General features: G+C 44.5%; 1 protein-coding gene across 8 annotated transcripts in view; it reads right to left on the bottom strand.

Moving 5' to 3' along the window:
• Positions 1–26203, bottom strand: part of LOC144783823 (uncharacterized) — a 982913-nt gene that overhangs the window by 522034 nt on the left and 434676 nt on the right. For 7 of the 8 annotated variants that reach the window (XR_013601608.1, XR_013601607.1, XM_078662569.1 and 4 more), the window contains one exon: positions 14284–14457. The exons of the other annotated variant lie outside the window; for it this stretch is intronic. Coding sequence is in view for 5 of the 7 variants with exons in the window: in XM_078662569.1 (XP_078518695.1) it covers positions 14284–14457 (174 nt within the window). In the remaining 2 variants the exon portion in view is untranslated. The remainder of the gene's footprint in view (positions 1–14283; positions 14458–26203) is intronic. 8 annotated transcript variants of the gene reach the window in all.

The raw sequence follows: 26203 nt of genomic DNA on the forward strand, positions 1-26203 counted from the left end.
GAGTCCGTTTTATAGAGAAAGCAGATAGTCTGGGGCCCTGAATAGCAAGGTCCCAGGCCAACTAAGTCGAAAACCAGCAAAACACCAGGAAAAAAGTGAAGGTAACCATATAGTCAGATTCCACCTTCCTATAGAAGCCTTGTGCTTTTTTGGGAGGGATTTGAAGGGGCAATAGGTATTCTGTACTCACATCACCTTGTCCCTGCAACAGTTCTTCGGCATCGAGGTCTATCTTGGGCTTAGAGACAGAGTCCTGCACCGAGAAGGCTTCTTCATCCTCTGCTGCTGATGCCTCAACGTCTTCTTGACCGGAATCTTCACCGAAAATGTCCGGTGTGTTTTCGATGCTCTGACTGCATCTCTCGACGTCGAGCCCGACGATCGTGAAGAGTTTTCTTCGAACTGCAAGAGCTTCAGTCTTCTTCCTTGTGCTTCGGAGATGAGCACAAGTTACACATCCTGTGAGAATCAGTGGGCGGATACTTCGCGTGGCACTGAGGGCAGAATTTGAACAGTGTCCGTTCCATCGACGAAGAGCTGATCCGACGCGGTTAGGCCTGAAGGCCGCCCACAAAGCTTACCGATCGAACAGTAAATTCCGTTGACCGAAACAATACGCGGAGAAGTGGAAAACCAGAGTAAAACAATTCAGTCGAGGGGAGAGAGGATTACACATCAAAGAGAACCCCAAGAATGGTTTTGAACCGGAGAGTAGCAATACACGCCCGAACCAGATGGCGGAAATAAACAATCGAACAATGGAGTCGATGACCATGCACACTATGACCGAAAGGAGGAGTCACCTTACCTCGTGACTAGGAAAGACTTCTTTGAAGAAAAGCAACTTGCAAACATCCGGACCCAACACTAGATGGCAGAAGTATGCAAAGCATGTGTGTCTACAGCACACATGCCTCAAACATAGTTTTCTGTCTAAAGGTGTAAAACTTATATCCCAGTATGATTCCCAAAAAAGATGTATTTAAAATCATAAAAGCCTCCAATGAGAGGATGACCAATACATGGTCTAACTGCATTTCCGTCAACCCACCGCCAGTAATGTTCATTCAACAATCTACCGGTCAGATGTGAACTTGAGAGCAGGTTGATGCAGTAATTTCCAAGGCCAAGCGCTACAAGCAACTTATGGACCTGTCTTAGCCATGGTATTTTACCAAAGAGGGAGAGATTAGAGAAACACCATACCCCTGTATCATAAAAGCAAGAACTAACAGCTTTAGCATCACAAATTTGGGGCAATAGGTTTTGTTATGTTGTCTAGCTATGGCTCCTGTTATTTGCCTATGTTTAATAGTTAAAAGGTCCAACTGGGATTTCCATGAGAAGTTTGAGGATAAGGTAACTCCCAAATACCTAAATATCTCTCAACCATCAAGAGGCCCGCCTCCTAGCTTGAGCTTCGGTTAAAAAACCTATGTTTGTTAATAAAACATTAACTTTGTCTTTGCGCAATTGACTTCCAAACCACAATAGGTGCAAAATTCCAGGAATCGATCTAATGCATGTTGCAAACCACTTGATATCTTGGAAAGCAATAAGGTGTCATGTGTGAATAGAAGAATCAGTGTTTACATACCTGCTAAGGATGAAGCATCAGTTGGAAGGGTAGACAGTTAGGAGACAACATTGCAGCAGAGACAGAACAGGGTGGGCACCAGTTCACACCCTTGATGGAAGCCCTGGGTGATGGTGAATCGATCTGTCAATTGTGCTTGGGATCACCAGAGGACATGAGCAAAGTTTTCCTCGTGGAGACGGATCAGAAGTAGCAAATGTTTGCTGGGGATACCCAGGTCACACAAAAGCTGCCATAAGTCACACGGAATGAGATCAAAAGCAGACTTGAGGTAAATGAGGCAACATACAAGGTACCACAGCTGAACACAACTGCCTTCCAATAAACTAGACGGAAGCAAAAAAGTTGGTCGATCTTGGATATCTTCTTCCGGAATCCGCCTTTTCCTCAATCCATACCTCAATTTTACTTAAAATCAATCGAGCAAAATCTTTTGTATGTAGTTGATCCAAATGATTGGTCTGTAGTTTGCAGGAACGGATCTGTTTCCCTTTTTATATATTGGGATGATCTCTGCTCCCTTCCATGAGTCAGGTATTGGGGCACCGCCTGTAACAGCATTTGCCAACAAGAGGATGTAGTGGGCCCAGTTATCTCTTTTGTGCCGGTATACTGTCCAAACCAGGGGCTGTGCCTCTAACAATGGCATTTAAGTAAGACAAAAAACATCAGTCAAGGTAAAAAAAAAGGATCTGTTGTACCTATAGAATCTTCAATAATCTCTATCCCGGGGAGGAGCCAAGCCTGCAACCACGATGGCCGCGTAGGCTCTCGGCTCCGCCGACCTTCTTGCTTTGTTCCTACATCCTGCAATTTATCCTGCACTCGAGCCGTGTTTTTGTGATGGCGAAATGATTCTGCTCTCTTTGGAGTGTCTCCGGGATTCCTACCAGCTGTAACACCGGCGAAATGTCCTCACCTCTTCCCCGGCCTTTACTGTCCACGAGACCGGGTCTTTGAGTGTTGGGGGTCGGCCAGCCCCTGCTGCAACAACAACGGCCATCGAATACGGGGAGGAGTCGGCCGGCCGGAGTGTGTCTACTGCACTGCTCTTCCCTTGCCGCAGCCATCCAGCTTACCCGGCGGTTCCGTGTGCCCGAGAGACATCACAGATCTAGGGGATTACATTGTATCTATTCTCCGCCCGTGAACTGTCCGGACAACTTTTTCATCTTTCCCAAGCTATTGTGGGCGACATTTTGAGCACCACGTACTCGGCGCTTGGCACTGAAGGCTCCGTATCGTTATTGTGGGCCCAGGTGACTGCTGACGCCGCATCAACGCCACCGATCGTAAGATATGGAGTCTGCTACTCCTGTGCTCCTGACTCGATCGTGCTCTGGTGAGTGGCAGCGGAGTGATCAATTGTACGCATGGGAAGACAACGGTCGGGCTCGAGAGCCGCTACCTGCCGGTGAGCCTCGAGTGAGGAGGAATGCTGGAGCCTATGCTTTTGGGGCAGCGCCGGGGATCGGTGATGTTCTGGTTGCTTTAGGTGCTTTGCGGGCTGCCCTGGATTGTAGCGCCCAGGACCTGGGGAGCCGACTGGACGCCATCGCTCCCTCTGTGCGCTTTGTTGAACGTGATTGTTCTCGAGTGCGGGACACTGCGCCACACCCTGCACTTGACTGCGGTGTACTGCTTACCCCCGGGGATACGGAGATGTCGGGGGACCAGGATCTCGAGACTGCCATGGGGCTGACTGATATTGTTGGGAGGAGGTCTGGTGTTCGTGGACTCGTGCAGTGGTTGGAGAAGCGGCTCCGGACGCCGTGTCCGGCAACTCATGTGTGGTTTGATGGGGTGGCTCTCCCTCTTCTCCTGGAACTGGTGTTACTGGACTGGTCTACTGACTTTGGGGGATTAATGCTGCGCGTGGATCCTTCCCACATCGTCTTTGATCACACACTATTGTTTTTGGCTGACTTTGATGGGCAGCTTAACGTCTTATCATGGCCATTCCGTTCGCCTACTCCATCTAAAATGGCGGCTGGTCTGCTGGACTCCGTTGATACAATTGATCGCATGGGACAGGGTTGAGGATGTTTTCTTGCTTACTGTTGCATGCACGGCTGATGACTATGAGGGACAGGCGGGGTATTGACTGATTCGAATGTTGGTTTTGTATCGGATCGAGGGTCTGCGTTTGGAGGGTGGGCAGCTGGGAGCCCGTACACTAATTGTCTTCTCCTCCTCCATTTTCCTTTCTTTTCTTTCTTTTCTTCTTATCTACTATATTTCGGGTTTCCTATTTAGGGCGACAGGCACACTGCTGGGGGGATAGACCATGGCCTTCTGCAGGGGTGCGGGGTGGGGGGTGGTTTCTATGTATCTTCTTATTTCTTCCTTGGTTCTATGGTCCTTTTTCTTTATTCTTTTTCTGCCTTATCTTGCAGGGTATCTATGGCGTATTCAGTTTTTGTGGGGTGGGGCAATGGTTTGTCACGTATAATGATTGTGTTGATGGCTATTTTGTATTGCTTACTTCGCCCATCACTCCCACTTTAATTGTCAAGCTAGTTGCCTCTGTACAGTTTGAAAACCAGCTGCAGCTCCTGAAACGACCGCTTGGCATTGACCCTGTATTCATTAGACTCAAAAAAAAAAAAAAAAGAAACTCATTTATCCTGGTATCGTTCTGATACAGACTTTATCCTGAGCTGCGATGGGGCTCTTGGAAGACGTAATGTTGCATGCTTATGGCTTTATTGATTTGCTTGCCCATGATTGTAACTGCTATACGTATAATAAAGGTTTTAAAAAAAAATAAAAAATAATAATCTCTATCCCCCTTACAAGATCTAATTTGTTTGATGAAGCAATACCGGAGTAGAGACTGGAAACATGTTTTATCCATGATTGCGGATATATATTACTATGCATGGGATCCACAGAAACATTCCTCCCTCATTTAACAAGGGTCCAAAACCTAGAGGAATCTTTGAGGGAGCAGGCGTGTGTGAGGTCCTGCCATCTGGTTTCATCCCAAGCCTTCTTAACCTTAAACTGGGCCCTTTTGTATCTCTTCCTTGCCAGGCGAATTCCTCCAACATCCTTGGCTCTTAATGCCCGTTCTAAATCTCAGCAAGAACGTCTACATGCCCTGTCAAATGACTTGTTCTCTTTAACAGATTCCTTTCCATGATTGGTGCAGGGAAACAAAAAATAGCATAATACTTTCTTAAAGAAATCATTATGCAAGGCAGTCAAACTATTAAACAAACTGCCAGCGAAGGACTCAGGGAGCTCAATTTGGTCACACAATACAGATGGAGTCTTCACAATCTGGGACCATTTGAGCCAGCGCATATCATTCGTTGGTATCACATCTCTCATAATGGCTATCAACAGTTGATCAGTTCTTAATTTAAAGCAAAGGGAGTTCAAGGAAAGTCTCAACGGATCTTGACCATTCTCAATCCTATTGAAACGGACATATCAATAAGAGATTACCAGAGAGACGGAAGTGTAAAAGAATGTAATCGATTTGACTAGAATTAAGTAAAATATAATATATATCTGCACCCTTCCTATCAGAGAGCTCTTTACTGTTGGTGGCTCTCAGGCCAAAGTTCAACGTAAGCGCTTTCAACTGGAGGACAGCCTCCGTCCACCTCAATATTGGGGGAAGATCAACGTGTGGTATTCCCCAGATCTCATTCTCATTGCCTACATCAAGAAAATCATCGTTCTCTAAAAGCTCAAACGCAGTATTGAAATCACCCCCTACTATCAAACCCGGACTAGCGTGGCGAGCTAGCAAAAATTCCTTGGGGATAAGATGGTATGAGACGACAGACCATCTGTAACACCTCTAGCAAATATGTTAAATAAGTCAGTATCAATTAGCCTCTCTCTTTTGGCCACAAGTCGAATAGCCAGGATGTCGGAGAAATCAATATCAAGCCACTGGTTTTTGCAATACTGGTCCATTCTAACCCAAATAGTAATGCCCACAGATGGCCGGTCCACAGGTGGCAGGAACAGAATAATTCAAATATCCACAGTTAAAGCCTGGTTCCGCACTCCAGATTTTTTGGAACAAACAAATGTCATATGACTCAATGAAAGAATTCCAATTGGGAAGAGAGGTTTTAGATTTAAGGCCAGCAACATTTCAAGATAACAAAGAGATTCCGTTATTATCCACAGCAGACTTTCTAGCTGAAACTTGGTCAGCTGACACCGTTTTATTTACGTCAGGATCAACAATACTGTTAGATGGACTATCTAACATCTGGCCACCTGTCTCTAGAGCAATTATGTCATGGTCATCAGTACTTGAAGACAAAAAAATGAGACATTATGAGATGAATTTCTGGTACTAAGGAAGATTTATTTGAACGAATGTCAGTGACAACAGCTATAGAACCTGCAGAAACTACTCCAGGTCAAACTGAGTCTTGAATAGCCAGGTGAACATCATCCTTGCCATTCAGAATGCTAGAGAATGACTGTCAGTTCAACACCCTGAGTGGAGAATCGGCCCATGAAATGTTAAAGAGGGTGACCCTTTCACTAGATTGCTCGATCAAATAAAGAGTCAAACAAGGTCCATTTACTGAACATAGTTGATTGAAAAACTTTGGAAATTTAAATTGGATTTTTGACTGGGGAGGACAAGACCTAATATCCAAAGCTACTAAATTGTCAACCAAAGATTAATTCTATTTGATCATAGGGACAGTGAGAGGCAGTCATTTGTTTAACACTGATGATGTCATCATGGATAAGTGACATGACAAATCCACTGTGTTACCTTGTTTTTAGAGTTTCTTCCCCTTCATAATCAGACTTCTGCAACAATTTAGGAATGTTAATCATTAAAATGGAATCAGAATCAGTAACACCTCTAAAAAAGGCCCCTTGGACAAAAGACAAACGATGTTGCTACAAATAAGGATGACCTGTTAGACTTCCTAGACAAAACAGCCCATCTTTAAATAAGGAAGCCCATCAATACCCAAGACTAATCATTTCTCCTACATGGGAGTAGTGTTTGACGACTCCTTGAGCTGGTGCCTTTTGCTTAACTGGAAGAAAGGGGAGCTAGTGAAAACCTCTGCTGCTGTCTTTAACTTTAACAGCAGAGTGGGAGGGAAGCCAGTAGGGGCCCTCTTGAAGATCTACTAAGCAAAATGCATATCAAAGGTTAGTTGAGGAGTGAGATATGGGGCTCTTTCTTACGAAGGGTTCTTTCTGTCCCGCAATGCATTCCATCTTATGTTGTTCATGAAGAACTGGCGATGTCTTTCCTTTCAGATGAACTGGCCTTCCGTCCCCCGTGCTTTGTGGCTCAAGAGCTGTGCTAAAAAAGAGAATACACTTAGTAAAGACGTCCTGCGGAATTGTCTTTCTCTCGATTATGTTTGACGTATTGGACGGATTCAGTACATAAGAGTCGCCTCGCCAGGCTAGGAAGAGAAGAACTTTTTATGAACCCTGAGGGTACTTGTAAAAGGGACCTAGCTTGGGCCAAGGAATGTTTTTGTAAAACACGTTATTGTGAACGAGAGGGAAAAGAGCTGTGTAAGCCCAGTGTGCGAAAGTATATTGTACTGAAAACTGAGCCTACCACCGAGCCTTATCTCCTGGGGCTTAAAAGTATTTATGATCGTTTTTTATTGACGAGGTTCCGGCTCGACCTCTTTCTCTACCTATTGGCGCACCCCCCAAGGCTCGAACAGAGGACAGTGCCTCATGCCCTGTGCTGCGACGGTGAGTCTCCTCAAGACATGATAAACTTTTTAATGTTTTGTACTTTTTATGCTGTTCCTAGAAAGTTATTTATCATCCCCATTCTTAAAAAAGTGGGCTTTAGGAGGGTGAGACCAGCTTTTATTTTTTTACAACTCCTTTCTAGTGATACTGTTTTGTACACTCTTAACTTCTTATGGGTCTTCGTCAGCATGTTGTGATTAATTTTCGTATTGTAAATTTTTTATTTTTATCTTGTGGTTTTTATTACTTGGAACTTACTACATTTGTCAATTTGTAACCTGAATGACTGTATATTGATGATTGTTTGACTTTTATGGTTTTATTTTTAAGCCGAATAAAGTTTATTGATGATGATGACTTCCTAGGGACTGGGTATGTGATTTGTTGGAGATTGCCCTAGATTTGTCAGAGGGGTGAGGTACCAGAGGTCTAGATTGAATGCAGACATGATCGGGAATAGGCACGAAAAGAGGCAATAGTGTGAGACACGCCACAGGAGAGACCATCAACTAATTGGAAAGAAAAGCGGCCGCGGATAGTGTACAAGATCTAAGACATGTAGACTCTTTAGAAGATATCTTGTGAGGGGAGGAGTAGTACCAGAATCCTGGAAAGGGGCGGTGGTAGTCCCCATTTATAAAAAAGGTTGCAGGGAAACCCCGGGAAACTATCGCCCAATAAGTCTGATAGACTCCACCCAAAAGATAGCTGGCAAAGCTATCCTTGGTAGGATCCTCCATTGGGTGGAGGAGAATAAAATCCTATCAGACTTTCAGGCAGGTTTCAGGGCTGGTATGGGGACTATAGAGCAGGTGTTTAGGTTGTCCCTCTTGGGGTGGAAGGTGGTGGAACTGGGCAAGGGCAGTCTTTACTTAGCCTTTATAGACTTGAAGACTGCCTTTGATCTAGTTCCCCGGGAAGAGCTCTGGAGGGTCCTTTGTGAGTTGGGGCTACCACCTTACATCTTGTCCCTTCTTATAAGCCTTCATGCCCACACTTTTGCACAGGTCCGTTGGGGTAATAACGGAGAACTCACGGAAAAAATACCAGTGTCTAGGGGCGTAAGACAGGGTTGCGTCCTGGCGCCCACCCTATTCTCGTTATATCTGAATGGGGTGGTAAAACACCTTCAACAAGAACCAGCTGACGCCTCCTGTCTTGGAGGTGTCCGCATCCCAACCCTGCTTTTTGCGGACGACACGCTCCTGATTTCGAAGACCCCACAAGGACTACAGAAACTTCTAACACGATTCCAGGAGTTCTGTGTTGCAAAAGGGCTAACAATAAATGTGGACAAAACCAAATACCTAGTTGTTAACCCACCTAAAAAATTGGGCCGCCCACCTACACTTAACTCTATTCCCCTGGAGAAAGTAGCCGAATTCGACTACCTTGGCATTCGGATTACGGACAGGATGACATGGGCAAACCACATTGAAAAAATGGTCCTTAACCACAGGAGAGTAGGAGGAGCTCTCATGAGGGAATACAGGGCCTCAACTAGGAGATCACTTACCCCAGTACTTGACATCTACAAGGCCAAAGTAGCGACATCAGCCTTGTATGGGGCAGAACTGTGGGGTCACTGCCGTCTGGATGCCCTAGTTACTGCTGAGAGCAAGCTATTAAAATCCTTCATCGCTCTCCCTCTGAGCACACCGTCAGTACCTGTGAGGATGGACACGGGATATAAAAACATTAAAGATCAGGCCCAGCTTCGCCCGCTCCTGTTGTGGACACGGATTTGGAGGTGCGAAGAATTAAAATCCTATGCTGATGCACTGAGAGACATAATGAACCAGGGGGGTTGGGCCAAAATAAAATGGTTAAAGGACACCAAAAAGCTGTTGGAGAATATAGGACTAGGGGATTGTTGGTCATCCCGCTCAGCCCCTCCAAAAGAAGTTGTCAAGGCGCTTTTTTGGAAATGGATTGCTGAGCGTCTAATCTCTAGCCCAAATCACTGCAGGTCCACTGCCACCTTTTTACAAATTAAAGACACTGTGGCCTTTGAACCTTATTTGGACTTGATTACTCTCCCCTTTGACCGTGCCCTTTACTTTAAATTTAGAGTTGGTTCCCTCCCGTTAGGTGCCCTGGTATCGAAATGGTCAACAGCGGATCGCACTTCTCCCAACTGTGCATGTTGCCCGACTAAGATTGAGTCTATTGTGCACGTTTTATTTGAATGCCCGGATTATGCAAGGCCTAGGAGCTCTTGGCTGAAACCACTCTGCCGTAACATGGGCACACGCAGTCATTTAGTAGCCTTGCGTATCCTAAGCACGGACACTTCCCCCCCAATAGTCTGTGGAATAGCTAAATTTTTAAAGCAGTTTTGGCATATTCGATGTAAGAGATTGTCAGTAGCTGTTTAATTCTTGTTTTAGCTAATTTATTAACGGACTTTATATCCTTTTATCACTCTTAAACATTCTAATATTTCTTACTGACTTCTTATGGCATAAACTTTTTTGTATACTGTATTGATTGTATTATGTATGTGCTTATAAGATATCTCTGAGTATCGAATAAAAGCTTATGACTGACTGACTGACTGACTGACTGATATCTTAACCTGTTTAAGAGACTCGATCAACAAGCAGACCAGTCACTGATAAACTTGAAATGGTTGGTACTGTTAAGAATATCTTCACAGTCGTCCAGTAAATTCTCAGTTCTGTCAAGTACACAATTTCCACCGGCATTTTGTTTTATTTTCTTTGTTTTCTTTTGCTCCAGTCCAGCCCCCACCTTCAGCTGCTTTCTTTTTCCCCATCTAAAACAAGGGCATTGGAAACAATGATATGCCGAAAAACAAACACGTCACAACGTTTTCTGTACAGAGAGCAAAATCAAGTCTAGGGATCACTATCAAGGATCATTGAAATTCCATTCAACTCAATAGGAACAATAATCAAAGTCAATTATATAAAGTTCTGAAGAAACAGTACCTTGGTCAGCCCAAAAGAAAATTAAAGGAACAGAGATGGCCCAGCATTCTCCTGGCTCCAGCGGGCTCACTTTTGGCCCGGGCTTGGCCAGGGCACTTCCCTCGCTTCGGGACTGCAGCAATCCTTAAATCCCCACTGGATGAGGCACAGGTGTAAGAACAGAGGGGGTTGTGGGACGTGTAGTCTGCAGCGGCGGTGGAAACACCCACAGCGGCTTACCCCGAGATCATGACTATGTCATATGCACAGCAGGAACTGAGTGTCACCTTGTATGGCTGCAGGAGCTCTCAAAAGGTTGTTGAGGTGATCCCAGTTCCACCAGGACAGCAACAGGCACTCCCCATCTATATATAATTCAAATAAAATATGTGGACATTTCCATTGCTGTACAATGCTCTTTTGCTCTAAAACTAGGATTACACTATTTAACCAAAACATACATCTCTGGAAGGCCTACATATTACAGTCCTTGCATTACCTATCCATGGGGTCAAGTTTTTGCTTCGGAAACTGTATGGTGGCGCTGTCTCTGATAAAGCCAAGAAGGGACTGCAACAATAAAAAATTGCAAGTAATAAGGTCTAATAAAATATTCTATGGTGTCACTGATAGCCCGGTAATGTCGTAGCACATTGAGAGCAGAACTGCAGCTGGTTTTCAGATCAGGGAACAACTTTACTGCCTAGAGCTCCCCACGGAGTCTCGCATGACTCCGGATAGTGGGAGTCGCAGGACGAGGGAGAGCCATGTTTGTAATTTTTGTGGTTTTGGATTTCCTAGACTTACCTGACAATGTCAATTTTGACGCTGATCAGTCGTGGGATTGGCCTCTAGACCGCATCTGCACTTCTTTGAGACTTTCGGCAAAGTTCCGCAATGGCTAGTTTGGCTTTGTGGTCGCAGATGACCTTTTGGTTCATCTTCGCACACCAATCACACAAAGCACAGTCGTATTTGGAGCAGAGACACCAGAGATCGACATCTTGGGTGTCCGTTAGTGACATCTGGCGATGACAGTCCTTGCACCTTGCAATTTTTATGAGGGGCTTGTCCCTTGCACGCTGGAGAAGTTTAGATGGTAGAAGAAATTCTGTCAATTTAACAGGATTTTAGAGCGTTCCAGATCCTTGTCGAAAGGCGCGGAAAAGAGAGGAACTGACATCAGCGCAGAGAGGTGGTGCAGATATAAGGGCTCAGACATCACATCCAAGGTGGGAAGGATCCAACGAAGAGCAGTACAATACCCCTTACCAACGCATAAGGGAATTTGTACAGAAAATTCTCCTTAAATAGTCTGGCCACTGAGGATATTCCCAAAGGTGAAGAATCCGCAGTTAAAAGTCTCTATCAGAAGTTAGAGATATGTTGACTGTTACACCATTGTCAAACCTGGGTTCAAGGACAGTTCACAGATACCAATTTAAAAAAAGTAACAGATCTGACTGGAAAAGGGACTCTTTTTCCATCATCTTTTTTATATCCGGGAACTCAACACAGAGACCGTAAATATGAAAACTTCGATTAACTGGCTGCAAGAGAAAATTTTCTCCTGCAATTACAGGACGACAATCACGTTCCCAACATCCTGAAAATAAAAACAAAAGGACATAGTAGGGTGCAGAGTTAGAACACCCTAAACCCAGACGTAAGTGTGGGGACTCCCAAAGCCACCATCAAATTTGTAATTACATTAAAAAAAAAAAATATATATATATATATATATTATATTGTTTACGAACCTCGACAGGCACAGAACCTTCAGCATTCGTTGTCTATGGTTTGATGTCTCAGTACAGAGACCACATACTGTGGAAGGGGACCCAACATGGATCCACATTGTTTAAAGTCTGCAGTTCTGCTATCAGAGCCTTGGACTATGGGCACTATTTTGAATGTGACTTGATAACAAAAACAGACTATAAAACTATTAGGCCTGTGATGGGTCCCTTTCCCATAAACTGCAGACTAAGGATGTCATTTTAGGGTTGTCAAGTCTGGTGTCTCCAATAAAAGTCAGCAGCTTATCGATACACTTAGGCGTTGTTTAAACTTAAAATTATTAAAATAGCAGCTTAGGTCTGGACTGCCATCAGAGTCTTTTTTGGGTAGTTGGAGGAGGTAGGCGTTTATGGAGAACTCAAACAGCTGAGGCAACTATCAAGGAAGGCTCAGGAAGAGGCTATTTCATGTCCGGCGGAGACTAAAGAGGTGGAGAAACCAGATTCTCAGATTAGTGGGAGTTCTTCACATATCTACAGGAGAAGAAGCTGACTGCAAGGAGGGTCCCTTGAAAGCTATGTGACCAAAACCTTAGATCAATTGAAAAAGGGCATTACTCCTTTCAAACATAAACCACACAACACCTCAATTCAATGCATGACAAAGAGTACAGAAGGTACCTACAGGAGCAGAAGAGAAAAGACACAGAATGCCAGGAAAAGGAGAGACCAGAGGTTCCCAAGCGGTATGACAAGCAGTAGAATAAAATACATTCCACTTGCACATGTTTGCACTCTACTACATGGCGTTCCAGACGAATATCTGGTGGACAAAGAAGAATCCTAGTATTCAGAATCAAATGATAGGAGATAATTTCTCTAAGTTCCATCAGTTAAAAAAAAAAAATTCTAGTTTGCTGCTGGCAAGTTTTCTCAAAATTACATACCAGTTCAAAGTATTTCTTTCTTCCAAAGTCTGGGTGTAGACTTTATAAAATTATGGTTGCTTTTTTGATGCCAAGTCTTAGTAGCTGTTTTGACAGTGACGGTGGGCATTCATGAGCCTTTTGACACCAATATCTTTTTTGCCTCGCTTCGGCTTTCCTCACTTGCACTCAAGTTCAGATCTCTTTTTAAGTATTTTTTGAGTGTTCATTTTTTGACTGGGAAAATAACAAGTCATTCGAGGACTATATTTTTTTACTTTGAAGTTGACAATGGTCTGTGGTGTTCTAATTTTGAAATGTTTGAATCAGCAATTTAACAGTTTTGAGCAGCGCTACCACCACTTTTGGGACAGAAAAGGGTAGAATCACATTGTCAGTCTCTTGATCATGTTTAGAATCTGAGCCAACATCTCAGTAGCTGCAACAGTACCCTCAGCCGTCATTTCTGAAATTGCAGCAAATCCAGAAGTGACCTCTGTGCTTGGCATGATTTATCCAGTACTTTCGGTAAATAATAGTATTCACAGATTTCTGACTTGAAAGTGTAACAAGCTTTGCAAATCACAGTCATGGTCCAATGGAAGACAATGGTAACTTTATATGCAAACTGTAGATCTCCGGTGGTCGACGTCAAATAAACAGGCCTTTGAAACAACTGTCAGATTGTTCCAACTTTGGTATTTATTTCTTTGCTGTTACTACTTGTGCAAATGAATCTGAACTGTACATTGGTTTGTTTACCAAACTGCATTTCCCAAATATTTGAAAATAATTACTACTCCTGAATGTTCTCATGCTTACAAATCCAGTGGCAAAACAATACATTTGAAGATCGGGGATAATGTGGGCAATGTCAGCAGGAGTCATAGAATCTACACTTATGGTAAAAATCCCCAAAATAAACAACCTTACTATTAAATAGTTTGCCCAGTCTCAATAATTAGATGCAGAAAAAAAGCACAGCATGTGAATCTAGTCAAGTTAAGCTACCAAAAAAAACGCAAAAGCTCTCTCTTTACCGTCTGTGCTGAACAAAATGATCATTTGGTAAAACACAAACTGAACTACCCCATACAACCTAAATAACAATTGTTGTTACTCAAACTAAATGGAATCCATTTTATGGAACAGAGAAAAATGAAAAACTGAGACTGACCTTCCAGGTTTTAAAAATATGACCTGTAGATTGCAGAAATCGATATGCGGTAGGTGTTAAACATACTGACCTACCAGCAAGTTATGTAAATGTCACTAATATAATAGAATTGGAGAATCTCTACAGCTATCCACTCTGTATAAATATATAACAAATATGCTGTGCCCAAAGCTGTGTGAGTATATCTTACTTTCGGAATGTGATCTGGCTTGTGCAGACTCGGGTCTCCTCGGATCCCTTTGTTCTGGTGTGGTGCTAGCAGGTTCTCTGTTGATGGCTGGGCTGTGTGAGTTTGCTTCGTTCAGAGGGATGCCCTGAAGGCAGGTGACTAGGCCATGCAGGTGTGCGTTACCAGGAGACAACTCTGTTTTTGAATGGAAGAAATACCAATTGTTAAGAATATAATCCTTTTTTTTATAGATTCCTCTAAACACATATGTCATGGACTTCGTGAATGGGAGTGCAGTAGAATGGCGAGCCACTCTATATCTCTGTCATCAACTGAGAACTACAACGTTAAAAAAGTGCAACTGTCAAACCCCATTCAGGGGCCAGAGATCTGACAGGGGTAATTGGGTCACAACCATGTTGGTCAAGGTTTCTTGCCTCTGGTGTTCTGGTGTCCACCCTACAATGGCTCTACAAAGTGCGCCAAGTACACCCTTTCTTCACTTGGCTATCAAGAAAGCAGTAAGATAGTGTGTGGGGCAGAGTTCAGGACTCAAATGCAAGCAACAGATACAACAACATAATTTCCAGCCCACTGCTTCTCTCAGTTAAATGAAAGTACTTTAATGTGACCTCAGAACTTAATTCTACAAACACTAATAATGGTTCAGCTACAGAGTTCAAGGGTCTACAATCCAATCTAAGTGTTTTAAGTTTCACATTGTGTACAGTGACCTATTCTACCTTTTAGGAGCCCTCCCACCCCCAATATCCCCACTGGCTCAGCAGAGATAAACGGTCATTGGCAATAGTTGGGCAAAGGTGCAATTTCACTAAGCGATCATCATGCTTGGTAAACCGTAGCTTAATTCACTCAGTTCTTTAGCAAAAGTGATCATGCTGGCAAATGTGAGCTTACTACTAGCAGGCTTGTCTTTATAGAACCAAAACACAGTTTCTCAGTCTTTCAACCTCAGGCCCTGTGTTACCTGTTCAGAAAGGATGCTGCTTTGTGTGGTGCGGGATGGTGAACCCCTTAAAGTCACACCATGAGTGTTTTCGCCAGTGGTGCGGGACCACGGCTAACAGCCTCTATCAGGCTTCTGCAAACAAATATCATCAAAAAGAACAATTGATGGACAGGATGCTGCACAATGTCAAACATTCACCTCAGTACAGAGATTTGGGCCTAAATCCATTGTTTGTCATTCCAGTTCAGACCCAGCCATATGCAAATCAGTCTTGACCCGGAACAGTCCACTCCGAACGGCCAGGCCAGATACTCCCTGGACTGGAAACAAGCATTCTGGGACTGGTTTCAGGGCATCACACCTCATCAGCCAGGCTAGCTTGCCAGTGGAATGGGACCCATGTCTGGGCATACCGGTCCCATTCAGGCTAACAAATGCAAAAAGAACAGTTGATGGCCAGAATGCTGCACAATGTCAAACATTCATCCCAGTACAGAGATCTGGGCCTAAATCCATCGTTTTTCATCCCAGCTCAGACCCAGCCGAATGCAAATCAGTCTTGACCCTGTTCCCCATGGGAACAGTCCAGCCCAAACTGCCAGGCCATGTCCTCCCAGGACTGGAAACAAGCATCCTGGGACCGGTTTATGGGTATCATCCCATATCAGCCAGGCTAGCTTGACTCCAGAGGCATGGAGAGCACAGGACATACATCTGGGCATACTCGTCCCACTCAGGGTGACAAATGCAAACAAGCATTGAAAATGCAATAGGTCTCGCCCTCGTTTAATTTAAAGCAATTCTATTTGTAATTAGGTGGCTTTTTAGCTTTGCGTTTATTAGTGCTTTTCAAACTTTCAGGTACATAACATGCATATATGTATGCATATATGTATATGTATATGTATGCATGCATTTTTATTTGTATTTATATAGATATGCAGATGTGTGTATATGTTTATATATGTATGTATATATATATATATATACATACATATATATAAATACATATGCATATATATATATATATGCATACACACACAAACACACATATATATATATGGGCATATGTGTGTGCGTAGAGAGGTAGAGAGAAGTAGAGAGAGGTAGACAGAGGTAGAGGTAGAGAGAGGTAGAGAGTAGTAGAGAGAGAGGTAGAGAGTAGTAGAGAGAGAGGTAGAGAGAAGTAGAATGAGAGAGGTAGAGAGTGAGTAGTAGAGAGTGAGTAGTAGAGAGTAGTAGAGAGTGAGTAGTAGAGTGTGTAGTGTAGAGTGAGTAGTGTAGAGTGAGTAGTGTAGAGTGAGTAGTAGAGAGGGAGTAGTAGAGCGAGAGTAGTAGAGTGAGTAGTAGAGTAGTAGTACAGAGTAGTACAGAGTAGAGAGTAGTAGAGAGTGAGTAGTAGAGAGTGAGTAGTAGAGAGTAGTAGGGAGTGAGTAGTAGAGGAGAGTAGTAGGTAGAGAGTAGTACAGAGTGAGTAGTAGAGAGTAGAGAGTAGTAGAGAGTGGGTAGTAGAGTGAGTAGTAGAGTAGTAGAGAGAGAGTAGTAGAGTGTGAGTAGTAGGGAGTGAGTAGTAGAGAGAGTAGTAGAGAGAGTAGTAGAGAGTGAGTAGTAGAGAGTAGTAGAGTGAGTAGTAGTGTGAGTAGTAGATAGTAGAGAGTGAGTAGCAGAGAGTGAGTAGTAGAGAGTAGTAGAGCGATAGTAGTAGAGAAAATAGTAGAGTAGAGTGAGTTGTAGAGAGTGAGTAGTAGAGAGAGATAGATAGGGAGAGACAGGCTCTGAAGATGAAACCACGCCTCTGTCTCCAAGGGACATCTCTGTCACTGACCCAGGGTAGCAGCTCTAAAAGAAAAGATCGGAAGTGAAAGCACAGCTAGGCCAAAAAAGGGAGGGGCAAGGTTGCTTAATGGATGGGGAGGGGATGGGGTAGAGGGGAGACTATTTTTTCACTGAGCACAACTGTGCCTTGGCTGGGGTTTACCTCGAATGACACGGTTCGGGAGTAAACAAAAACAAGCCCCACAACGGTACCTTTATGTGCACTAGCGCCATGTACATTTGTAGCCACATCATTGACACGGCAACCAACTCTCGGTCTGGTCAGCAACAGGAAATGCCTCAGAGAGCACGGAACGTTAAATAAAAAAAATGCATACCACACGTTAATAAAATAACCGTTTGTGGGACTGGTGTGGAGGGAAGGGGGATAGACGACATTACAGCGAAATCGCAAGAAGGGGGAAACGGGCGAGAGATTGGTATTCTGGTAGACAGCAACAATTAATCAATGTGTCTCTGAGATAGACAGACGAAGGGGAAACAAATAGTGCTTCCCCAGTAATTAAAGGCAATAGTGTAACGGTGCGGGTAAAAGATCCAATCCTGGTGGGCGTGCATAAAAGGAGACAGGGTGGCAACAAGGAAGGATTGACAAGCCTTCAGTGGAATCATTGCACTGCCTTTGGCATAATTTGTGACGCTAAACGAGGCGCACAAATGAAAGCTGAAGGCGGAGCTGGGACGAGGCTTCTGGAATCGTATTGATTCCAAGAAGCTTCGTGTGACGAGAGCAGCGCATGCGCTGCTTACGTCAGGCCGAGACCTAAAAAACAATTGATGGGCAGAATGCTGCACAATGTCAAACATTCACCCCAGTACAAAGAACTGGGCCTAAATCCATTGTTTTTTATTGCTCTGCATGCTATTTCATGCCATATACAAATCAGTCTTGACCCTGTTCCCCATGGGAACAGTCCAGCCCGAATTGCCTGGCTGGGTCCTCCATGGACTGGAAACAGGCATCCTGGGACCAATATCAGGGCGTCACTCCTCATCAGCCAGGCTAGCTTGACTCCAGTGGCATGGAGAGAACAAACATCATAGCAGGCCTGATTGGTAGGTGCTTGCCCTCAGGCCGTGGGGCATGTCCTCTGCTATGGTGGCTACATTGATCTTGCGATTGAAGCACCACAAGTTGAGGATGAATCAGCAGTATGAGTATCTCTGGGTTGTGGGACAGGACCTCCGCTAGGGTAGTGACGCTGATCCTGGCAACGGTGGGCCACACATCAAGACAGTGGAAAAATGAGTCCCACTAGGCATGCTGCAGGGGAAGCAAACAGTATGTTGCTGTTCGAGCTTGTAGTTATTTCACACAGCATGCCACATGAACCATACAGAGGCTCGGTGACACTTCACAACTTGGTCCCCAGCTGGTTTTCCTTCCAATTCCAGTTAGCCCTTCTAGGAACTTTACCCGTTGGGAACAAAGCTGGGCTTCTCCTCCTGGGTAGTCTCTCCTGCAAAACCAGGCACTCTACATTCTACGAAGGCCCACAGCTTTTTCAGCAATTTGCACAGACTTCAGGTGACGTCCCCTGACCTCTGGGAGACCGCCTGTCAAACTGACACCAATCCTCCGTCACAGAAATTCTCAGATTCCCACTGTGGGAAAGCCTTTGACTTGGTCAAGAACTTGGAACTCAAACAAAGTAGGATGGTTTGGGTCCCACTTTTCGACTCATTATCCAAAGAAAGAATGTTGTTCAACTGTTTAAGGTGATGGAACTGGTTTAAGGTGATTCTTTTCCAAAAGTTGTTTTATGACTGCAGTGCAGAAAAAGCCTTAGTGCAAGTGGCTCTCACCGCAAGTATCGATGATGCTAACTCCACGCAGGAGTACCCGAAACATGAGACAAGTAAACATGAATACTCTGTACCTGACTGCCATAGGTTTTCCTAAACTAGGGAAAATCAACAGGGCAGCCCTGCCTCGAAACATTCTCACATTTAACAACAAAATGTAGGGCCCCATCCCCTCTCTACCACCATCCACCAAATGGCAGTGCTCAGGAAGGAATAATGAGCAGTTCCCCTGTTGAAATCTCTTCACATAATTTCTAAGAGTAGACCTGCCTTCATCATACCTCATTCCAGCACCTGAGTCTGTAGGCAATGCACTTCCTATAATTGAGAAGCTAAATACCATCCTTCAACTTATGCCATTCGTAACCAGGGCTGATTCAGTTTGGATCCCAGCAAACACATTCTCACAATCACACAGACTCTTGCTACCATCTACACCATACATACATTTACTGGACACACACACAATGAATGTCAGCACAAGGGACTGAGTTTTAGATCTAAGTGCAACATTTACAAGAGTGTGACTAGTAAATTGCATTTCCCTCCCCACTGAACAGAGAAAGGTCTGTTCAGGACTAATATTCAATACAAATATGTATGCTGCCACTACCACTTCATGTCAACAATCCAGGACATTGATAGCAGTCCCATGTCAACAAAAGAGGGCAGGATTGGTGAGCAGAGGTTAAATTTGAGTGACTGATTGACCAACAAAAAGCCAAGATACCAGTTTCAAATGCTGTCAAGTTACCCAGGGGAGGGGCACGGCCATTTACCAGGCAGGGCACAATGCTATTTCAAAAGCAACACATAGCAATGAACACAATCAGCAGCACTCAAATATTCATCAAGGATGGAACACTGTGAATTGATAAAGGTAAACGTTTGCTCAAAACTGGAGCAAACTACTCGAAAAAGTATGTCTCCTCAACAAATCATGTCTGAATAGTAAGCAGAAAGGCATCAACATAACATAAAAACATGGAATGTTTGGTTGTTTTTCCTGTGGATACTTTCAGGGAAAAGCGCTCAAGCATGACAACCCAGCATAGATAATGTACAATTTTCCTGAAGGGCACCTTAAATGCAGTGGGGCTTCTGAAGTTCATTTGCAAGTGCTAGCTAACAATACACAGGAGAAAAATACAGAACATAGAAGGAGCAAACACCTTGCACATAAGAGCTATTGCATTTTTATTTCTCAAAAACAACCTCCAGCTTTAGGTGTTTGTATCTGAGAAGCAAACAATGTTTTGGAGTGGTCCATGAAACGACGGCCCACTCCGGAATTATTATTTACCGAAAGTGATCCTGTTGGGTCGATAAGAGCACTTGGAGAGAAAAATCCCAGCAGACACAGCAGGGAATTTTCAAATCTGTGGGCGGACTACAATTAAGCAGGTGAGGCAGTGACTCTGTCCTCATACCCCAGAGATTTGGCAATCATTCCCAGAGCACAAAATGATGTCTCTACATCCCCCCCCCCACCCCCACCCAAAATGAGAATGGGGCTGAATCTCGCGTATCTCTCAGTAAATCATTGTTCTTTGGTTGTTTAGGGCCCCATTAAGGGCAAGTGTGCCCCAGTAAAGTTGGAGGCCCTCCTGCGCCTAAGAAGCTGCAGGGGTTTAGGTTATTAACCATTCTTCCTGAAATTAAAAAACTGTTTACTTGAAAAAAAATAGAGGTTCTCTGGACTTCGTTCTATACTTTCAGAGGGCTCTTTTCACAGGATTCAGATCCCTTCTATTATCTGTTGCTAGACTTCGATCTGGGAATAAAAGCATATAGTCATCATTGTAATTGAAACACCCCCCATTACTATTTATTTTCTTTTTTAGTTTCCCTAATATCGGCCCTCTAGAAGTTTCTCTCAATTATGGCAGTTTAACTGTCACCCCATCTGACCACAAGTAATTTGCTCTCTTGATTTAATGAGGTAGCCCTTTAAAGAATGTCACTGTGAAATGGTAATATATAGAGCTGGAAATGAAAAAGAATATGCTCAAGGGATGCGGAAAAAATAAATAAAGATGATGTCATGAGGTACAATTTAATGAGGGGCACGGCAGTATATATATATACATTTTTGTAAACAAATTCTGTCTGCAACAAATTTGCCAACAAAAAAAATTGAATAGTAAAGGGATTCAGGCTTATTTAATTTCTCACAAACAGACTGAATATTAAGCTACCCCATTCGAAGATCTGTGTCTTCCCAGCAAGTTTCAGGGTCTATTGCGATTAGGATAACTCTGTTGTTTACATGTTTGCTGGAGGGGTATGTGTGCAAGCTCTAGTCACTTGTTTGATTCATCATAAAATAGCTCAGACTACTGCTAATGTGCCTGCTGCATAGCATTTTTTAGTAGATCACAGCTCTATCGCACACCATAGCTCAGTAAGTTAATGATTTGGTGTAGAGATCCTGAGTTACCTGCAGGGCATCTGATACTATCTTGTTAACAGCTTATTGAGTTATCTGGTGTGCCCGCCTCATATGGCTTCATGCACCCTGCACAATATAAGCCTGAAAAATTGACGGTTTTAGTTAATATTTTGTTTTTTAGGGGTGGTTGAAATGAGTACTGAGTGTAGCAATAAATATATTAAGTGCAAAATAATCAATCTGGACTGTGTGTGAGCATGTACGTACCAAAAAGATATCATATAAAGACCTACAGCCTAAAAAAGTCAAAAGCACTTTCAAATCTGCTCATTTCTTAACAACTTGCGAAGTGGAACTCCACAGTGTAAATGTTTGTGTCCTCTCACTGGATGCAGAGTGAACTGAATTTGAATGATCACGATACAGTTAATTAAAATCTTTACATGATAGAAGAATGCAAGTAACAAAAAAAGGAAAGTGATAAAAAAAAAAACAGGTACACATACAAAGGACCCCTATAAAAACATATTTAAAAACTTAAGCTGTTTGTGCAGGTGTAGGAAGCTGGCACTTTATGTGATATACCACTAAGTGGTTATATCATGTAGCACACCCAGTGATTTCTCCAGAAGTGTACAGGGCTCAAGGTACATCCATAGTGCTCTATTTGTGGTAGTGTGTTTGAGCAGCCTTAGGCCTAACACAGAAGAGTATAAGACACTTGTTATACACACAGTGACCAATAAATGACACACAACTCAAAAAGGAGATCCACACCAATTATTGTATTGTATTGTATTGTATTGCATGTGGATTTATAAAGCGCGATTGCTGCCCGGGGGCGTCCAAGCGCTAGGAACCAGCAGAGGAGATTGGCGGAAGCAGGAGTACTGGCAGAGAGTTACTGTGGGGAGTTGAAGAGGAATGTTTTGAGCTGTTTCCGGAATGAGGAGAGATTGGGGTTGGCTCTCAGATGAAGGGGTAGGGCGTTCCACATCCTGGAAGCATTATGGGTGAAGGTCCTACCGCCTGATCTGGCCTTTTTTATTCTGGGTGTTGTGGCTATGAAGGCTTAGTTTGAGCGAAGGTTTCTGCTTGGATGGTAGTGGGAGACTAGGTTACGGGTGATCAGAGGACCTGTGTCCCAAAAAGCCTGGTGGGCGATACACATGGCTTTGAAGTGGATTCTTTGGCGTATTGGCAGCCAGTGTAGGCTGATCAAGCCAGCTCTCACAGATTGTCGGCGAGGGAGCCGAAGTAGTGTGCGAGCTGCACAATTCTGCGCTGTTTGAAGTCTCCGCAGTGTATAATCTGGAGCCGCAAGGTAGAGGACATTGTTGAAATCCAGGCGGGACTGGATCAACCCTTGGATGGCTACCTGCTTAGCCTCCACAGGTAAAAGATGAAGAACTTTCTTTAGCATCCTAAGAAGGCCAAAGCAGGTAGCCGAGAGTTTGGTAGCTTGAGTACCGAATGATAAGGATCTGTCCAGCCATACCCCAAGTCTCTTGATGTTATCCTTGGGTGCCGGGGAGGTGCCCAGACAGGGTGGCCATAGGGCATTGAAGGAACTGGGATCAGCGGGGCCCAGAAGCATCAGCTCTGTCTTGTCCCCGTTCATTTTCAGTGATGAGGAGGACATCCAGTTCTTTACCTCCTCTAGACATTTTCTGAGCCCTCCTCCCATTGGCTTCCTGCGCCAATGAGACCACCAGCTGGGTGTCGTCAGCGTAGGAAATTATCTTAACTCCAAACGGACGGACAACCTCAGCCAGTGGCCTCATATAAATGTTGAAGAGCGCAGGACTTAATGAGGAGCCTTGTGGGACCCCACATCTTAGTGGTCTACTAGTGGACATTGACTCGCCGTCAAATACCCGAAAGGATCTGTCCTTCAAGAAGGACTTGAACCATAGCCATGCTTTGTGTTTGATGCCAATATTAGTCAGATGTTTCAGCAAGATGTCATGGCTGACCGTGTCAAAGGCCGCACTGAGGTCAAGGAGGATCACTGCCACTGATCCTCCTTGGTCCAGGATGTTTCTGGATTCCTCTGTGACCATGAGAAGTGCGGTTTCAGTTCCATGCTTGGGTCTGAAGCCTGTCTGAGTGGGGTCCAACAGTTGGTTGTTTTCTAAGTAAGCGACCAGTTGGCCGTTAATGTATCTCTCTAAGATTTTACTCAGCCAAGGGAGTAGAGAGATTGGCTGGTAGTTGCTAAAGTCTGAAGGGTCCAGGCTGGGTTTCTTTAGCAGGGCTCGGACCATGGCCCGCTTCCATTCAGGTGGGACCGTGCCGGAGGTGATAGAAGAGTTCAGGAGGTCCATTATGATGGGCAGAGTGACCTGGGATGCTGACATAACAATGTCTGGCGGGGCTGGGTCATCAGGGGAACCAGATTTGACTTTCCGGGCCACAGATTCCAGGGACGCAAGGTTGAGAGGGGGAAAGTGATCCAGTGTGGGAAGAGGCTGAGATGAAGGGTGTGTCTGAGTTGTGTTGGACAGGGCTGGGAGGGCGGTGGCCAGGGGGGGGGAAGGATTCATAGATTTTTTGGTGGAAGAAGTCTGCCATCTTGTTACAGTGTTCTGTGGATTTGGTCTCAGATAGGCTAGGTGGCAGCTTTGTGAGATTTTTCACAATCTGGAAAATTTCTCTGGGTTTTGATTTGGCTGAGATAATTTTATTCGAGAAGTGTGCTGCTTGGGTGACTTTGATTTCTTCTTTATACTCTTTGATTAAATTCCGGTATTGAATTTTATTTCCTGGTGAGAAATCCAGACGCCATTTCCTTTCGGCTTTCCTACACTGGCATTTCTTTGCCCTCAGGGCCTCTGAGTACCAGGGAGCAGATTTATGAGAATGTTTCACTGTGGTTTTTCTTTTGGGGAGGGAGTGGTCGAGTGATTGAGTAATCCATTCTTCGTATGTCTGGTTTGCTAGGCAGGGGTCCTCATTGTAGAGAGGTAGACTGCTAGCCAGATTAGTGCTTCATTTTTCGACTGGTAGGCGAGACCAGGGTCTGGCTATTCTTACTATGGGACTGAAGGTTAAAGGCCTAGATGTGGTCCAGGTAAAGGGAACTAATAGATGGTCAGTCCACGGGAGGGGGATTGGTAGACTAGTTGCCAGATCTACACAGTTGCTGAATACTGGGTCCAGCAAATGCCCCTTAACGTGGGTTGGAGAACTGATAAGTTGGATTAGTTGCAGAGCTGCTAAGTCGTCTGTAAGTGTGATTGCTGTGTGATCTGCTACGGAGTCAAAGTGAAAGTTAAGATCACCTAGCAGGGTGAAGTTAGAAGAGGTACTAACTCGTTCAGCCACAATCGAAGCAAGATGGTTGTGGAATTGCTTGGGGGGACCAGGGGGGCGGTAAATTAGGGTACCTGAGAAGCAGTTGTTAGGGGAGAGTTCGAGGCTAAAGGCTAAGCTCTCGCAATCAGGGATAGTTTCCGGGATAATTCGGCAGAGAAACTGATCTTTATAGATAATTGCTAAGCCTCCTCCTCTACCCTCGGGACGGTCCTGACGAATGATTTGGAAGCCAGGCGGGAGGGCTGTGACCAGGGCAGGGTCCGAATCTGTGGCAAGCCAAGTTTCCGTCAGGAAGACAATGTCTGGCGTACGTTCTTCCATCAGTAGTGCAAATTCCTCCCTATGTTTAGGTAGGGATCTGCAATTTAGCAAAAACAATTATATAAAAATAAGCTTATTTCAAGATTTATTTTAAGACCAAGATGTATGTAAAAAAGTAAGTATGTTTTTAAAGAAAAATACATTTCGCTTTAAAAAATAGACAGTGCAATTTTTCAGTTCACCAGTGTTAACCTATGGGAGGAATACAGTTTTGCAGGCAAGTACACAACTTACAAATCCAGTCTTCAGAGTCTGTGGTTAACACCTGGCAGGGTTTCAGGTAAGCACCAAGATTGCACCACCAGTAGCACAAGGGCGGCCGGGTACAGCAGTCAAATACGGGGTTGGGCGCCCAATGTTAACCAATGAAGACTGTGGGTGATCGAAGATGCGCTGCTCACAGTTGAGTAAAGTCAGTGGTCGATCTCCTGAGGTTAAGGTAAGCACGGGGGCACGAAGCAGCACCTAACTTACACAATCTGCGGCACGGGGTCAGTTTTTGAAGGAAGGCTGTAGGCTCAGGCTAGAAGGCCGGAAGAAGAATATCCAAAGCTGCCCAGTTAGGTAGAGATGCTAGGGCACATAGGGACACCGTTGGTTAAAGTCCCCAGGGGCTTCGGATGCAGGGGTTTCCTTTGGCGCCAGGTAACAGCTTACCGGTCAGGTTGCAGACAGTTAGAGTCTTCCGGTTGAGGCTGCAGGTGTCGAGGTTAAGTCCGGAAGGAGTCAGCTTACGGTGAACTCTGGGTCAGAATCGCTGGGGAACCTTCGCAGGGCCAGTAGGCCACTTGGACTCGGGTCATGGGTGTCGGGTGCAGAGGTGGATCCAGGGGTATTTTACGGTTCCTCAAGGCTGAGTTCTTTGTTCTTTAAAGTTGTTTTTTTCTGGACAGATGTGCAGTCCATGGGAGATTTAGACTCTTTGTTGAAGGCAGGCAATCCTCCCAGGATTTTAGAGGTCACTGGGCATGCAGGACGAGTCGAATTTTGCGGAAAAGGGTTAAAGGCAGCAGACAGGCCGGCGGGGCTGGCGTCAAGTCAGTCACTGGTCCTGCGTCTTTCTTCCTGATGCAGGACCTTGGTGTCTGGGCTTCGTAGGTCATCAGGAATCTGATTTCAGGGTCTGGGGTGCCACCTTAATACTAGATTTAGGGGCTTTACAGGGGAGTGACAGGTAGGGACCAATGGGTTCCTTACCTGGGTTGTCTACACCCCCTATTATGCCACCCTCCTGTGGGGGGGGGGGGCATAGCCCTAGCCCTAATTGAATAAGTCCCACCATCTTCACGATGGCGGGC

The sequence above is a fragment of the Lissotriton helveticus genome, chromosome 10 (assembly GCF_964261635.1).
Source record: "Lissotriton helveticus chromosome 10, aLisHel1.1, whole genome shotgun sequence".
Lineage (NCBI taxonomy): Eukaryota > Metazoa > Chordata > Amphibia > Caudata > Salamandridae > Lissotriton > Lissotriton helveticus.